Here is a 16479-nt window from a genome sequence, read left to right as displayed (position 1 = left end):
TACACAAAAGTGTAGTTAATGGGAAATGTATACCAAGAATTGTTTTGAGAAATTTGGCTTTGGTTTACATACTGAATTTTGGAAGAACATATTGATGGCACACTTCTTCCAATTAGTTCTTTCACAATTACCAATCATAAATGTTTTCCTGCATTATTTAAATCTGGAAAGAATTTAATTGTATCACACTCATTAGTTGTCCTGAAATATTTCAATCTAGATCCTGCACTTTAAAAAATAATCAGATTTTTCGGAAATGGCAGAGCCAGTCCTATTAATATTTGAACAAATCCTGTGTTCTTCCAAAGCCCAAGTCTAGGGTTTCACTGGTCATGGAATCTCAAAATTTGTCACTTCCCATCTATAATTTGGATATGCTAAATATTCTGTGGCTAATTTTTTTCTGGGATGTAACTAATGGATTGTATTCTGGCAGCAGCATTTTCTAAGCATGATGTAAAATTATATGGACGCTGGATGCTTTGTTGATATTCTGCTTTGTGGTATCTTGGAAAGTGTTGACATCTAATCCAAAATTGGCAGTGGTTCCAAATATACAGGATAACTCTCTGGATGCCTCTGTTGGCTTTATATTTTATGCAGCAGTGCGCATCCTGGTAATGTTCCTGTTAGCAATAGATCTGTTAGCTCAGTCAGACGGCTAGATTTCTTCAGGCTATTATGAATAGAATTTGAAAATCGTAGAATGAAATAGCACAAGAAAAGCTCATTCTGTCCATAACACGGATACCATCTGTCGGATAGAGCTATCTGATTTATCAATTCTTTGACTTTCTCATATGTCATGTCAAACTTTCCCTACTTATGGATATCCAATTCATTATTGAATGAAACTGTTTGAACGTGAATCAATTGACATCTTCAAGGATTCCAGATCCAACAACTGCTCCATTTAACATGTGGGATGGAGGGGAATCTTCTTAGTACTGATCACCTTACAACTGTAACTTCTGCTTCTGGGGTAGTTACTCTGTCAAAATTGCTCAAAGAAGTTGAAACGGCCGTCAAACCTCTAAATCTTCTGTAAAATCATGACATTTTTCCAACAATATGGTGCCTAAAATTGAATGCAGTCATCTTGGCTGACATCCTGTTAATACGCCTTCCTTACTTTTCTAGAGATTCCTTCTATTTATAATGGCCTTCTCCATTGAAATTTTATTTTCCAGACCTCTGGAATTATGTTCTTGTATCTTCTAAAATGATACCGTTCATGTTGCCTCTCATTCATCTGATGAAAATAAATCACTTTGCTACTAAACCTCATGCCCTTTTATTTCGCCAATTATTTTTAGACTGTTTCTGATTGTTTGTTATATGTAATTTCCTCGTCACCTTCACTGCTTGGAATTCAATCCTGTCCCTGATCAAATTAATTAAAAATAGGGGGGGAAAAGCACTCTCCTGGTAGTTACCCTCTGTGGAGCAGTACTAACCATTCTTCTTTACCTTGTCATGCAGCCATTTTTAAATATACACTGCACTGTTTCTTTTAATATTACGGTCTTTTATTTTGCTAATCAGCTATTATGCATTAGTTTATCAATTGACTTTTTGAAATTCCTATCCACAATATTGATCGCCCTGTCTAAGCTGGTCTCTGCAATTTTCTTTAGATTTGAGCAATATATTATAATGTAGGTGTTTAAGAAGGAACTGCAGATGCTGGAAAATCGAAGGTACACAAAAAAGCTGGAGAAACTCAGCGGGTGCAGCAGCATCTATGGAGCGAAGGAAAAAGGCAACGTTTCGGGCCGAAAACTGCTGCACCAGCTGAGTTTCTCCAGCTTTTTTGTGTACCTATTATAATGTGGGTCCTGTTTTACTAAATTCTTACTAACTGCCATTTGGAGAACTAAGTTTGAATAAATAATTTTGTCCCTGGGCATTCTGTCTAAAAGTTTTCTCTTCATATCTTTTGAAAGATTGACCTAATTGCCAGGTTTATTTTCTCTCAAATGTCAATGTAACATGAGCAATCTTCTCATATTTGGCATTAAATCCTCTTCCAAGGAGCTTGGAAGATTGTTCAGAGCTTCAACAACTCTTTCAATAAACTAGGGCACATGAAAAGAACTGATTGACCATTTTACTTTAAGGATTGCTGACCTTATTAAGTGCATTTTTTAAAATCATATCCAATATCACTTCTGCCCTGGCTGTTATCATTTCAAGAATGTTTGTCGATCCAATAGTGCAGTTTAAGAGCATTTTAGATAGGCAGGTGGATATGCAGAGAACAAAGGGATATGAATTGTGTGTTGGCAGTGGAGATTAGTTTAACTTGGCATCTTGTTTGGCATGGACATTATGGGCTGAAGGGCCTGTTCCTATGCTGTTCTATGTTTGTATTAGTAAATTGGGGTTTTAATAAAGCAGCATAGTTTATTCCTGGAAAAAGCAGTTGAGCCAAATGGCTTAGTAGTATGTTTGCATGTTAGGACAATTAATGATTATTATACTAGTTTTTTAGGCTCCTTCAAGAAGACATTGTATTTATGTATGTTTGGGTAGCTATATGAAGATAACAGCTCTGTACTGGGATTCAAGCTAAAAGGAGAGTTAAAATTAGGAAAAGGCTGCTAGATGGTCTATATTTCAAATTCTGCGTTGGCTGTAGCAGCAAAGGAGCAAGTGAGAGGTGTAGGAAGGAACTGCAGATGCTGGTTTAAACTGAAGATAGAATAAAAAAAAACTGGAGCAATTAAGGGGGTCAGATAGGATCTCCGGAGAAAAAGAAAGGTAATCTATTTTCTCCAGAGGTGCTGTTTGACTTGCTGAGTTACTCTAGCTGTTTGTGTCTATCAGCAAGTCAGTGGTATTTGAAGTGCTCTCCTTGCATTAGGTGAAGTTGAAGATAATACATGGGATATACTGATCACAATATACTAAATAATTGGGAAACTTATCAAGTGAGGTTTTAACAATTGAATAAAGGATCTAGAAAGTATCTTTGTTTTTCAAGATGCTGTAGAGAGGAATGTAGCGCTTGAAATAAATTACCTGCAAAATCTGTAATTAATTGGAAAGTAAATTAGATGCATCACTGTTTTTGAGATCAAATAGCAAATTAAACTTTATCCAGAAATAAATGTAATAATTTGGAACTTGCTACAATGCTGAATGATTGGGGGAAAACTAAATGATATAAAGCAAAAACTAGTTAGGCATATGAAGAGTAAGGCAAGAAGAATTTTGCTCATGGAACCAAATATGGAAAGACTTGAGGATCAAGTGGAGCATAAAACTGTGCATGGACTAATTGGGCTAAATGGCCATTTTCTGTGAAGTAGATTCCATGTAATTGGTGATTAAAATATTACTTTCCACTACACATTACGTCATTTGTTTTTATATTTGAGGAAAGGAAAATCTTGAGTGATAAGCGGTGATAACTGGATAGTCCTGCTAAGACTAATTCTGTCTAAATGACCACAGATTAAAAGGTTGAGTGATGTGAATTGCGTGCTTGGTTGTCAGTTAACCATTTGGGTCAGTTTTAGGTTATGCTGAGTAGCCTTATTTGTAACTGGTTTTGAGTTGGATGCAATGTAGATTCAAGTTCAGCATCTTTCTCGAGTGAGGGTTCAAATGCCTAACCCGTTTACCTGACATGGCATTAAGACAGATGCGAAAGACAGATAGCATCTGGTTTGTTAAAATGCAGAGTCTCAAAATCTGCCGTGCTCTTCCAAATTTCATTTATTTCCCCTACCCAAGTATTACTTGGATCAATTTCCAGAACTTTAACTTCGAATACTTTTTTTTTTTTTTTACTGGTTGTTTTTATTTTAAACTTGCTTTTATTTTCCTTCATTTATATTTTAAAGGATAATCTTTGTCTTATTTTTGTTTTGTGATTGCCAGATTTGGTTTTATGGCTTAACTCTTGAAAAGCAAGAGAATCTGTTCATGCAATGGTTGCCTGAGAGTAATGTTAGATGAGTTTAATCTTATCTGTGTTTGTGGATTATTCTTAAACATCTTTTTAATTAAGCCCTTTGTCCCATGAGCAATGGTGAATTGGGTTGTGAACAACTATTTCTGACAATGATATTTTTACAAGGCACAATTTTCTCAACACTATATGCTAATTAGCACCAGAGCATCATTCCTTTTAAGCAAAATAAATTATACTTTGGGGTTGGGGTCCTGTGTATGGGGTGGGACTGGGGTAGGGGTAGGGAGCGTGAGGTGATGACGTTAGTAAGGTTTCTATTAAAGTCGTGTTTCATCTTTTACTTGGCTACCTGACAAATTATTTCTGTAATATGTTGAACATTAATGCCCACCTGATTTTAAATCTTATCATGTTGCCAACACTTTATATGCTATTTACCAAAAGGTTTCATTTATTTGATTTAAATTAAAGGTATAAAATTAACTAGAGCACGAAGGAAATATACTGGAATAAGCAGCAAGTATAGCAATAAAAAGGTTATTTTTTCAGGCCTTCTTAGAACAAATTAAATGCATGAAAGGCTTGTCTTAGGCAACTTAGCTGATTCTGGATGTGTATGAGCCTCAGCGCTGTGAGTTGCCCGACTCGAGATGGAGTGAGTGGGCCCGGCTCGGGGACAGATGGTGAGAGCAGCAACTCAGTCTTTATACAACAGTCGAGCTCGGTTTGCTGTGCGCTTTTACTTTAAGGTGAGCACTGGTGACTACTCTCGCGTCTCCCTTCTTGTTCCCTTCTTGGTCTCTGCATTGATCAACATGTCGAGCATGAACAACAAACTGCATAATATTTTATTATGAATTATTATGATCTGTTGATCTGGCAAAACGGATAATGCAGCAAGGTTCTGGAACCAAGGACGATGGAAAATTAGTGGTGCACTTGTACTTCCATTTTGCTGACCAATCAAATTCTGCAGTTTAAAAAAATAATCAGCTTGCGTATCTACTTCATGAAAATTGTATTTGGAACTGGAAATAAATTTAAGAATAAAAATTTAAGCATTGAAGATTAAGTGTAGGAATTTGTGCCTAAACTAACATTCCATCTTCCCAATGATCCTTGGAATTGTTAAATGGTAAATATCTGCAGGTTTTAAGAAACTTCGTAGGATGGTAATGTTTAAGAACTACAGCACCCTTCATAATGTTTGGGACAAAGACCCATCATTTATTTATTTGCCTCTGTATTCCACAATTTGAAATTTGTAATAGAAAAAAATCACATGTGGTTAAAGTGCACATTGTCAGATTTTAAATAAAGGCCATTTTTATACATTTTGGTTTCACCATGTAGAAATTACAGCAGTGTTTATACATAGTCCCCCCCCCATTTCAGGGCACCATAATGTTTGGGACACAGCAATGTCATGTAAATGAAAGTAGTCATGTTTAGTATTTTGTTGCATATCCTTTGCATGCAATGATTGCTTGAAGTCTGCGATTCATGGACTTCACCTGTTGCTGGGTGTCTTCTCTGGTGATGCTCTGTCAGGTCTGTATTGCAGCCATCTTTAGCTTGTGCTTGTTTTGGGGGCTAGTTCCCTTCAGCTTTGGATCTTGGGCAGTTCCTTCTCCTCCATACTTTGCCTTTGCCATCACTGATATAAGCTAAACTTTGTCTCATCTGTCCGCAAGACCTTTTTCTAGAACTGTGGTTGCTCTTTTAAGTACTACTTGGCAAACTGTAACCCAGTCATCCTATTTTTGTGGCTATCCAGTGGTTTGCATCTTGCAGTGTAGCCTCTGTATTTCTGTTCATAAATTCTTCTGCGGACATGGGGCATTGAGGAATTCACACCTGACTCCTGAAGAGTGTTTCTGATCTGTCGGGCAGGAATGTGGGCATTTTTTCTTTATTATAGAGAGAATTCTTCTGTCGTCAGCTGTGGAGGTCTTCCTTGGCCTTTGCGATTAGTAAGCTCCCCAGTGCTCTGTTTCTTCTTAATGATGTTGATTTAGGTAAGCCTAATGTTTGGATGATGTCTCTAACAGTTTTAGTCTTGTTTCTCAGTCTCAGAATGGCTTCTTTGACTTTCATTGGCACAACTTTGGTCCTCATGTTGAAACAACAATTAAAGTTTCCAAGGTGATGGAAAGACTGGAGGAAAGACTAAGTGCTGAGAGCTCTCATACCTGCTTTAAGGAAGCATTTAAACACACCTGAGCAATTACAAACACCTTTGAAGCCATGTGTTCCAAACATTATGGTGCCCTGAAATGGGATGGGGGGGGGGGGGGGGGGGGAAGAAGAGAGAGACTGTATAAACACAGCTGTAATTTCTACATGTTAAAACCAAAATGTATAAAAATGACCTTTATTAAAATCTGACAATGTGCACTTTAATCACATATTATTTTACACTCAAATTGTGGAGTACCGAGGCAAGTAAATAAATGATGGATCTTTGTCCCAAACATTATGGAGGGCACTGTATCTTGTCTTCAGCTGGTGACTAACTATAAACTTCCATAAGGGATGTTTATAAATTGGAAACTCTGTATTTCTCTTAACTTATCTTTGTGGAACTATCTGAAATATTTTAGTTTTTTTAATAAAGTACCTTGATAGCATAATTTCAGAGACAGCACTATTTTGCATAAGATGAATAATTGTTACCTGAATGTGGCAATCTTGTACTTGGTACACACTGAGTCTTAAAACTAATACTTTTTTTAATCAAACTGCAATTTAGGCAAGCACTAAATAAAAGTAAAATGTGCTATTTTCTCATTAGTTTACATCAAGTGGTTTGTGTTTGGTGATTTTTGTCTTGATCTTGTATAACTATTAATCTGTTGTTTCATAAGTCCCCTGTCTTCAGATTGGTTAGGTTTACATCTGCTAATGTTGGCTTGAATTTATTGAAACTTTGTGGAAAAGAAATATATAATTTCAGTTACCTGAACTGCTCGTGAAGCATGTTACTGTGATGGAATATTTTACTGCTAAGACAGATTGTAGATACTTATTGCCGAGTTATTTTGGCTGCAGAGTTCTCAGTTGCATTCTAAATTGGGCCCTGTGTGTGTGTGTTTTAAAAAAAAAAAAAAAAAAAAATTGGCTCTGATAATTGTGATTTGCTATATTTATTTAATATCAAACTCACATCACAGAAGTATTTTTGACATTAATCTGTTAAATGAGCCTTCTGCAATAATCTAGGTTGCCTGTTCATATTCACCTAACTTGCTCTGAGTAGCTTTCACATTTTCTGCAATTTAGGTATTGTCTCCTATTGTTAAATGGTTGTCTTTCCATTTAATCTTTTGTGGTACTTTGATTATCTGCCATCAGTCAATTAGGAAATCCCCAATAGTTTGGCATCTGGCTCACCAAGTACTGATTTGGCCCTCTCCCTCGTACTCACGAAGGCCCCTGCTCCCTTTAAAATTAATAAATCTTCCAATTAATTTGTTATTCTACTGTCAAACATATTTTAAAAGGGAATTAAACACGATTTGGAGGATTAACAGACTAACATCCAATAGCCTGGATTATTTGCCAGTTGTGCACCACTAAAATCTTGAGTTTGCAGGATTAACAATGAGTGAAAAGACCACAACCGAACCTGATTTCAGTTCTTGCGTGAAGAGCAATTAAACACTGTTTGTTCAAGATTAGGCAGGTTAAATTTTAACATTTTTGTTTGCAATCCCTAATGACAGAATTGTACAGCAAGGAGGAAGCCTATTCTGCAACTTCCTCAGCAACCTTATCAGATCATTGGTTGAATGCACTTTAATTTTATAACCAAGTTTGTTTTAATTGACTTCCCTAACAGTTTCTTTACTGGTCAATCTGTTTTATAATTATCTGAAAACACCACCATCATCATGGCACCAAAACAAGCTGTATAAATGCACTTAGTTAAATCTTCTGATTACGTACTGTGACTATGTAAATATATACCTGAATGTAAAGTTTTCATTAAATGTTGGTAATGCACAATTTTTCCATGTAGCTAACGTCTTTCCTAAACATTCCACGTACAAGGGTCCCTTTGTTTTCTCCAGACCTTTCCCTTCCTCTCCTGAAGGCAGCAATTTGTGCCAGGATATAGTTCCACAAGCAGTGGCCCTCCAGTACTTCTGAAATGGCCATTCTTCATGTGTGAACCTGGATGGTGAGTGCTAATTCTGCTATTCACAGCCAAGCCCTGCCCTTTCTCATTTGACATTCATTTGATGCAGGACCTGCTGATTTGATAAGATGAGTGTTTCCCAGAATTTTCTTTGTTTTGTTTGTTTTATTTATGGCATAAGCAAAATTTTAAAACCTTAAACCGTTTTATGTTTTGACTGATTCACCAACTTACTAAATAAAGGCGCTCGGCTGCAATTGAGCCAAGAATAAATTGCTGACTATTTGGGCAATGTAGTTTGGGGGCATAGTTTGGGGATTAGTGTTGGAATGTTCACAACCAAAACCTGTAAGTCTTGATTTGAGCTTCTACAGTTGTTGCTCCTTCTGCATTCCGTGAATGGGGAAATTTGAGAATCTCCTAGTAGGTATTCCTTCTGCAGTGCTTTACATTTTAATTGAAACTGTGAAGGAAATTGGAACTGGGGTGAAGAAGTGATCCACATGGCAAACGTATAAGCAGGTTTGGAAGGGGGAAAAATATCTAAGGATTTTTTATTTACTGATTGATCCTTGTGCAGAGAAGATTTGATGATTAATAGTAATTTTAGTTTGGAGATACAGTGCGGAAACAGGCCCTTTGGCGCACCGAGTCCGCACTGACCAATGATCCCCGTACAATAACACTATCCTACACACATAGGGGACAATTAACACTTATACCAAGCCAATTAACTTACAGATCTGTACTTCTTTGGAGTGTGGGAGTAAACCAAAGATCTCGGAGAAAACCCACTCGGTCACGGGGAGAACGTACAAACTCCGTACGTACAGCACCTGTAGACTGGATCAAACCCAGGTCTCTGGCGCTGCATGCGCTGTAAGGCAGCAACTCTGCCGCTGCTCCCTGAAATACAATATCGAGCTCCTGCAAATTCACCTCTTCTATCTTGATTGATCCAGCAAGTATTGTTAAAAATATGTCAAATTAATATATTTAGTTATTATGTTGAATTGGTTCTAGGTGTTCCTCTTTAATTTCCCAAACCTTTTTCCTCCCAACCTAACCTCTCATTGGACATTTGTATGATTTTCTCATTCGTAACACCTTGGATCGAAATGACAACTCTTCAGTTGGCATTTTGATCAAGTAAAAAAATGCTGGCATAATTGGAAAGAAAAATTACTCCATCCGAAGACCATAACAAAAGTGGTTTTCATGCTTGCCACACGACTGCTTGAGACAGGAGGGATATTTACCTTTTTTAGGTTTGTATTTTGAATGGAAGGCGTGTTGGATTGATGTGTATTAACTAATCAACTGATGTGGCAGCATAAAAGTACAGCCTGAAGTGAATTTGAAGAGTGTGAAAATGCTTCGTATGAATTTATCTTATGGGGTATTATGTATGAGATGTAGTAATGCTGGAGTTGCATGGCAAAGCACATTTTGATGGCCTGAATTGAATTGCATGAAAATTGTAACTAGCATTAGCAATAGTCTTAATGTTCATAAATATTTATTTAAAAAAAAGTTGATTTTATATTTTCTCTTAAAGTAGAAATATTTTTTAAAAAAAATAGCTGTGCTGCAATATATTTCTTCTTTTAAATGTGGACTGTTGAAGTTTTAGAAACTGTTTCTGAACTGAATTATAAGCATTGAATCATTGAAAGATGTAACATGGAAACCAGCCCACCAAACCCACATCGACTGTCGACGCTAGAGCATTCACACTAATTCTGTGTTATCCTGCTTTCTCATCCTCTTCCTACACACTGGGGGCAATTTAGAGCGGCCAATTAATCTACAATTTACAGAGGCCAATTGTTTTACAATCCCATATCTTTAGGATATGGTCCTAAAGTCGTAAAGGAGAATGCAAATTCCACACAGTATCTGCAGTCAGGATCATACCAAGGTCCCTGGCGCTGTGAGCCAGCAGCTCTACCAGCTGCGGAACTGTGCCACCCTATGTTTTAGTTTACTTGAGAAAAGTTGACAGAATTTCTTTGCCTAACCACAAAAGCCTTTCAACTTGCACACAAGATGAGCGGGCAAATTAGTTTCTTTAACATGAGCAAACATTATGACCATATTTTTAGCATTACCAGGCACAGTTTATGATTATCGGGGTGATTTTAGAACAAAGGTTTGGATTCAAAAATGCGATGTGAAAATAACCTGCTTGCTAGCAATTGGCATTTATTTGTGTGATATACCATCAGTGATGCACAGCTCATGAACACATTCTGTTTTCTGTAAATGATATCCAAACATTTGGAAGTGGCAGTTTTAGATTTCTGCGCAGAATGTGTGTTATATTTTATAGGAAATGATACACAGTGCCTCTCTGTAGACAAAAGAGTGCTAGTATGTATATAACAGTTCACGTCGTGCTATTGGTAGGCACACTCTAGTTTTAGAGGTTCCGATATATCGTTGGGTATTGTCTCAAAAAAGCACTGACTATACATATCTGTAAATTGGCCAATTTTAGTGCTGTGTGCATGGATTATTGTATTCCATTTTGGGTGCAAGTGACATAGACTGCAAAAATTTGTACATCTTATTTTCCTAGGGCCATCTGTCTGAAGGACTGGTCACTAAATGGTACAGATCTCCACGCCTCCTCCTTTCTCCCAACAATTATACCAAAGCCATTGACATGTGGGCTGCTGGCTGCATCTTTGCAGAAATGCTGTCCGGAAAAACACTTTTTGCAGGTTAGTGTTTCCAGAAGATAACGAAGCAAAAGTACAAGCGCATTACAGTTTTATACATAGTACGTTAGTCTGCATTAAACTGCTATTTGTTTTGTACACGAGCAGTTAATCTGTTTATAAAACACGTTTCACTGAAACACTGGTACTTATGAATAAGCAAACAGTGCAGCACTTCACTTGCAGAGCCGGGCATTTTGTGCTGTTAATGGAACAATTGAGCGGTGACTTCACTCTTAGCTACGCACATTTCTGCAAGGTTGATTGTTTCGGATTTTAACCATTCAGATATTCAAAGCTTTTTGTTTTGAATGTTTGTTTAGGTGCTCATGAATTGGAGCAAATGCAACTGATTCTGAATTCCATCCCTGTAATCCATGAAGAGGACCATCAGGAGCTGCTGGGTGTCATCCCTGTTTATTTACAGAAAGATATGACAGAACCGCATAACCCCTTACCACAGTTACTCCCTGGCACCTGTCCTGAAGGTATGTGCTTCACAAGCTCGCATTCTGAATTTATGTAGAATTTTGATGTTTTAGTCTTCATTTGTAAAGATCGAAATAACTTAAAGATCGAAATATAACTTAATGTGACCTTTACTTCAACTCCTTTAACCTAGCACTTAAATCCTCACTGCTAATTTAATTTTGGCCGAGCTACCAGGAAGAAATTGAAGAGTAAAAATTCAGGCTTGTGCATTGAGTTTGTTTAAAATTAGTGACATGAGTTTAGGGATAGACTTAATTCCCTTTACTTGCATTGGGAATTAATATTGCAGCTATGTTTAGTTTATAGCATGGAAACAGGCCCTTTGGCCCACCGAGTCTGCGCCGACCATTGATCACTTGCACATTAGTTCCATGTTATCTTGCTTTTGCATCCTACCTACTAGGGGCAATTTACAGAAGTTAATTAACCTACAGACCTGCATGTCTTTGGAATGTGGGTGGAACCCACAGCACCCGGACACAACTTGTGCAGTCACGGAGAACGTGTAAACTCTGCATAGACAGCACACGTAGTCAGGATCGAACCTTGGCCTAGGGTGCTGTGAGGCAGCAGCTCTATCATGTGCCGCCTCAGAAAATGTACAGTAATGCAGTTATCTCTGCAATATTGCTAGATGTCTGCTTGTGGAACTAGATGAAAGGAAAAGTTGAGGATCTTCATACTATATATTTATTTTTTTCAAACAGCATTAGATTTTCTGGAACAAATTTTGACCTTCAATCCGATGGACAGACTGACGGCAGCTGAAGCCTTGGCACATCCATACATGAGTATTTATTCTTTCCCATTGGACGAACCAAGCTCTACCCACCCTTTTCACATCGAGGATGAAGTTGATGATATGTTGTTAATGGATGAGAGTCACAGCCATATCTATAATTGGGACAGGTATTTCTTTTATTTTATTGGTAAAATACTATTTCTCTTTTTTTAAATAAACTAATCAATAATTAAACCAGAAGAAATGCTTTCAGGTGACTAATGCATGATGGCAGAATCCTGTTCTTTTATTACAAAGAGTTGACCTTCACAGAGGACTGGTTTATTATGATGTGAACTGAGGTACAATGAGAAACTTTTGAAGCATGCTTGATCTTTATGACAAAAGGATTTGCATGCATATTCCCTTTCTGACGGGATCCTGGTTGATAAAGTTTCTCTAATTAATTGAAGTTTTATTTCCTTCTGCTAATAATGATCACCAGTCATTATTACTGCGGCATAATGGTGGACACATCCAAGGAAAATTTTGATAGAAAATCCTCACTTTGATTAAGAAAACCAGTGAGAGGGTAAAGCCAGGTGATTTGAACAGTTTAATGTACATTTAACTTTGAACATTCGTAAATCAGACCAAAGTATATGATTGCAATGTAACTTAGATTTCTGGCATCTGTACAAGTTCAGATGACAAGGTGATGCAATTAGTTTAATATAGGCTTTTACCTGACTTTTTGGCATCGTTGGTTATGTGCACTGTGGTTGATTATTTAAAAATTCTGTAAAGATCTTCATTCAGTGAGATAATTTTATTTCCCCAATATGTCATTCTATATTGAGAAAAATAGATATTCTATATTTAGAATATGAGGTCTTAAAATTGAACTATTGTTAATTCTTTGGGTAGTTGCATTTGTATACTCTTGCAACAGCCAATTGAAACTGTGCTGGATCAATTCCAATTCCTCCATCTACTCTAGAGATAATTTACAATAGCTAATCAGCATGCCTTTGGATAGACAAGGAAGTGCAGATGCTGGCTTGCAAATGACCAAGTGCTGGAGTGACTCAGCGGGTCAGGCAGAATCTTTGGAGAATATTTGAAAGGCGACGCTTTGGGTTGAGTCCCTACTTGAGACTGATTGTGGTGGTGGGGAGAAGAACTCTGGAAGAGCGATGGGGCAGGACAAACACTGGAAAGAGATATGTGGAAACAGATGAGGGAAACTTTGATGGGCAGATGTTTGGATGAAGGCCAGAGTAGAAAAGATGAATGGGGGAGAGGGGGGGAGAAATAGGTGTTAGACCACATGGGAACAGCATGCTTTTGGGTTGTATGTGCTCAATAAAACTCGCATTTCTAATTTTAAATTACCCTAATATGGACATTTTCCCTCATGCAGATAGATGAAACCAAAGAACACATTTTCAATTTGCATATCCCACCTTGTATTTGAATTGATTTCACAAACTGAAATACTCGTTACACCTGTTGGGACTACTGCTACGATTGCAAAATGGCAGTTTAAATTTCACCAAGATAATATTTAAGTCTTGGAAACAGTGGCACAGCTGGTAGAGCTGCTGGCCCTCAGCATCAGAGAGCTGGGTGCAGTCTGTGTGGAGTTTGCATGTTCTCCCTGTGAGTGCATGGATATCCCCCAGGTGCTCCGGTTATATCCCACAACCCAAAGGTGTGCACTTTGGTAGGTTAATTGGCCAATTGCACCAGGTGAGTGGCTGAGGGATAGAACCTGGAGGGGAATAAAATGGGATTAATGTTAGATTTCTATAAATGGAGGTTGATGGTTGGCAGAGACTTGACACGTCAAAGGGCTTGTTTCTCTGCTGTATCTCACTCTTTCAAGATTGCAAGTTTTTCTAAGATTGCTCATCCCCCCCTTTATCTAAGACATTGCTTGAATTGTTCCTTTCAGATACCAGGAAAGTGAATTGTCAGACCACGATTGGCCTTTGCACAGTAACTTTGAGTCCGATGATGTTCAGCGCGATCCACGAGCATTGTCTGACATGACTGAAGAGGAGGAGGTACAGGTGGACCCTCGCAAATATTTAGATGGAGACCGTGAAAAGTATTTAGAGGATCCTGCATTTGACTTGAACTTTTCCACTGAGCATTCTTGGTCACATTCAGATCACCATGAAAATAAGTATTGTGATCTGCAGTGTGGCCACACTTGTAACTATAAAATGGGGTCACCCTCCTACTTGGATAACCTGGTGTGGAGGGAGAGTGAAGTGAACCATTACTATGAGCCCAAACTTATTATGGACCTATCTAACTGGAAAGAGCAGAGCAGAGAGAAGCCAGATAAAAAAGGAAAGTCAAAGTGTGAAAAGAATGGACTTGTGAAAGCGCAGCTAGCCCTGGTGGAGGCAACCCAGCAGATTGTTGAGAAGGAGAAGATTCGGGAGTTTGACTTTGATTCTTTCATGGCCAGTCCCATCAAACTGAGTTTGCCGCCCGAGTCTCCTGACGTAGACAAGCTGAATGACTTGAACAATTCAGTGTCCCAGTTGGATCTAAAGAGTTCAATGTCAAATTGTAAATCTGTTAGTCAGGAGAAGGAGGAGAAGGGGATGGCAAATTTGGCCCAGCTGGGTTGTCTGAGCCAGAATCCGTGGGAGTGCCAGTTTGCCATTGATGGAAGTGGTGGGTGGGATGAAAGTTTCCTGATTCCAGACGAAGAAGCTTATTGGGATAGGAAGGATGAACAGCTGGAAAAAACTACATTCACTAGTTACCTAGACAAGTTATTCAACAGGAAAGACGACGTCGAAATAGCAGAACCTGAGCCAGCAAGTGACAGGAAACTGGAGGAGAGGGTTGGTGAAGAGAGTGTGAAAGGGGCGAGCAGAAATGGCGAGGTCCCATTGAGCAAGCAGTTGGAGTCCATTGGTATTCCCCAGTTTGACAATCCTGTCAGTTCACCGCTGAAGGCGAGAGCAATTCAGACCACTTTAGCACCTGCGGCTGCAAAACCATCTCCTCAGATTCCTCATAAGACCTATAGTAGCATCTTGAAACATTTGAACTGAATAGAACACTCGCAGACATTTGTTTTGTATACTTCACTATGTGCATTTGTCTTGTTTTCTGAAGTCTGGAATCATTTTATTTTTGTAATTTCAATTTGTGCTTTTTGGTTTGAACAGTTCATTTTTACAAGTCAAATTATTTTGACATTGCATTTCAATTTTTTTTTTGTTTTTGTTTTTTGTAAGCCTGTATGTCATTTGCACACAGTTTAAAATAATGTACATCGCAAAAAAAAAAGACTAACATGGAAAATAGTGAGTGAAACACTTGGTGAGAAAATGCACTAAGCCAGGCGGGTACATTTTATTAGTGAAACAAAAGCCACCAAGCACTGTCTCCATGTTTTAAGATTGGAATGTCTTTCATTTTGGCAAACACACGGTGCATGAGATTTTTAAAATAATAATTTGGAAATTTAAAGTAAGCCCACGCAGTAAATCGCAAATTTGATTTCCCCTGCAATATATTAAAGACAGTTTTTGTTTTCTGATAGCTTAAATGTTTCTTAAACATGTGATGCCAGGAAAACCAGCAATGAATGCAGATCATGGTACGCATGTGTTATCTACCTCGAGGTAATGGCAATGAGTGGCTTACCTTGAGTCACACACAATGCTTCATAGCATGCACCTGAACTCAGCCAGCAATTGCTCTTGAAAATCTGTCAGTACTTGTAACTTTCTGGTATGCATTTTCCATAGTAAAGTGTTCAGATACTTTATTTATTTTAGCAGATGTAAGATTTCTTCTGTATTTATTTTAATTTTATAAGTTTCATTGTGACTTTAAAAATGAATTTGAGGCATTTTGAAGCTAATTTTATGTTTAGCACTATGGTTAATTGTGTAACATTCTTCCTAACCCGATGACTCCTCAGTTTTCCTATTGATAGAATTGGCTTATTTTGGAACGAGCATTCACTACATATATAGGAATTGGAACATTTTAGTGGTGCTTGATAATTAATAATTTAGAAACCATTTGAAAACAGATTTTGGAAATGCACCCTTGAGTCTTAAATCCTGTATTTAATTTGTCAAAACCTAAAAGACTAGAATTCTCTGCATGGAAATAACTGAGTTGCAACCATTACTGTAAAAGTTGAAACTACAAACTGCAGTAAGATGAATGTTGAATTTTCATCTTTATTTTTATTGTACATTTTTATTAAATTTGTAACTTCAAGCCAGCATGGTTTCCATAGATTCAGAATATAGCATGTAGAATTATTTCTGAAAATTTATTTGCATTTACCAATTTAGATACCAAGTTTCTGTATTACTGGTTCTTGCCCCTTACCCTTCCCCTCCCACGAAACCCAAAAATGGAACAAATAAAAATAACCAGAATCTGAGTACTCATGGCTTGCTGTGTTATCTGAACTTCACCAAGGTTTCTG

The 16479-nt window shown here is 37.7% G+C and overlaps 1 protein-coding gene across 3 annotated transcripts in view; it reads left to right on the top strand.

The window, feature by feature from the left end:
* Nucleotides 1–16437, top strand: part of mapk6 (mitogen-activated protein kinase 6) — a 29116-nt gene extending 12679 nt beyond the window's left edge. For 2 of the 3 annotated variants that reach the window (XM_055661103.1, XM_055661102.1), the window contains exons 3-6: nt 10645–10789; nt 11110–11274; nt 11986–12187; nt 13957–16437. In XM_055661103.1, coding sequence (XP_055517078.1) covers nt 10645–10789; nt 11110–11274; nt 11986–12187; nt 13957–15079 — 1635 coding nt within the window. In that variant the 3' untranslated portion in view covers nt 15080–16437. Of the gene's footprint in view, nt 1–10644; nt 10795–11109; nt 11275–11985; nt 12188–13956 lie in introns of those variants that run through there. The other variant, XM_055661104.1, reaches the window with a different exon arrangement.
* Nucleotides 16438–16479: the final 42 nt, after the last annotated feature.

Source organism: Leucoraja erinacea, chromosome 33 (genome assembly GCF_028641065.1).
Source record: "Leucoraja erinacea ecotype New England chromosome 33, Leri_hhj_1, whole genome shotgun sequence".
Lineage (NCBI taxonomy): Eukaryota > Metazoa > Chordata > Chondrichthyes > Rajiformes > Rajidae > Leucoraja > Leucoraja erinaceus.
This window is presented reverse-complemented; position numbering and strand designations above follow the sequence as displayed.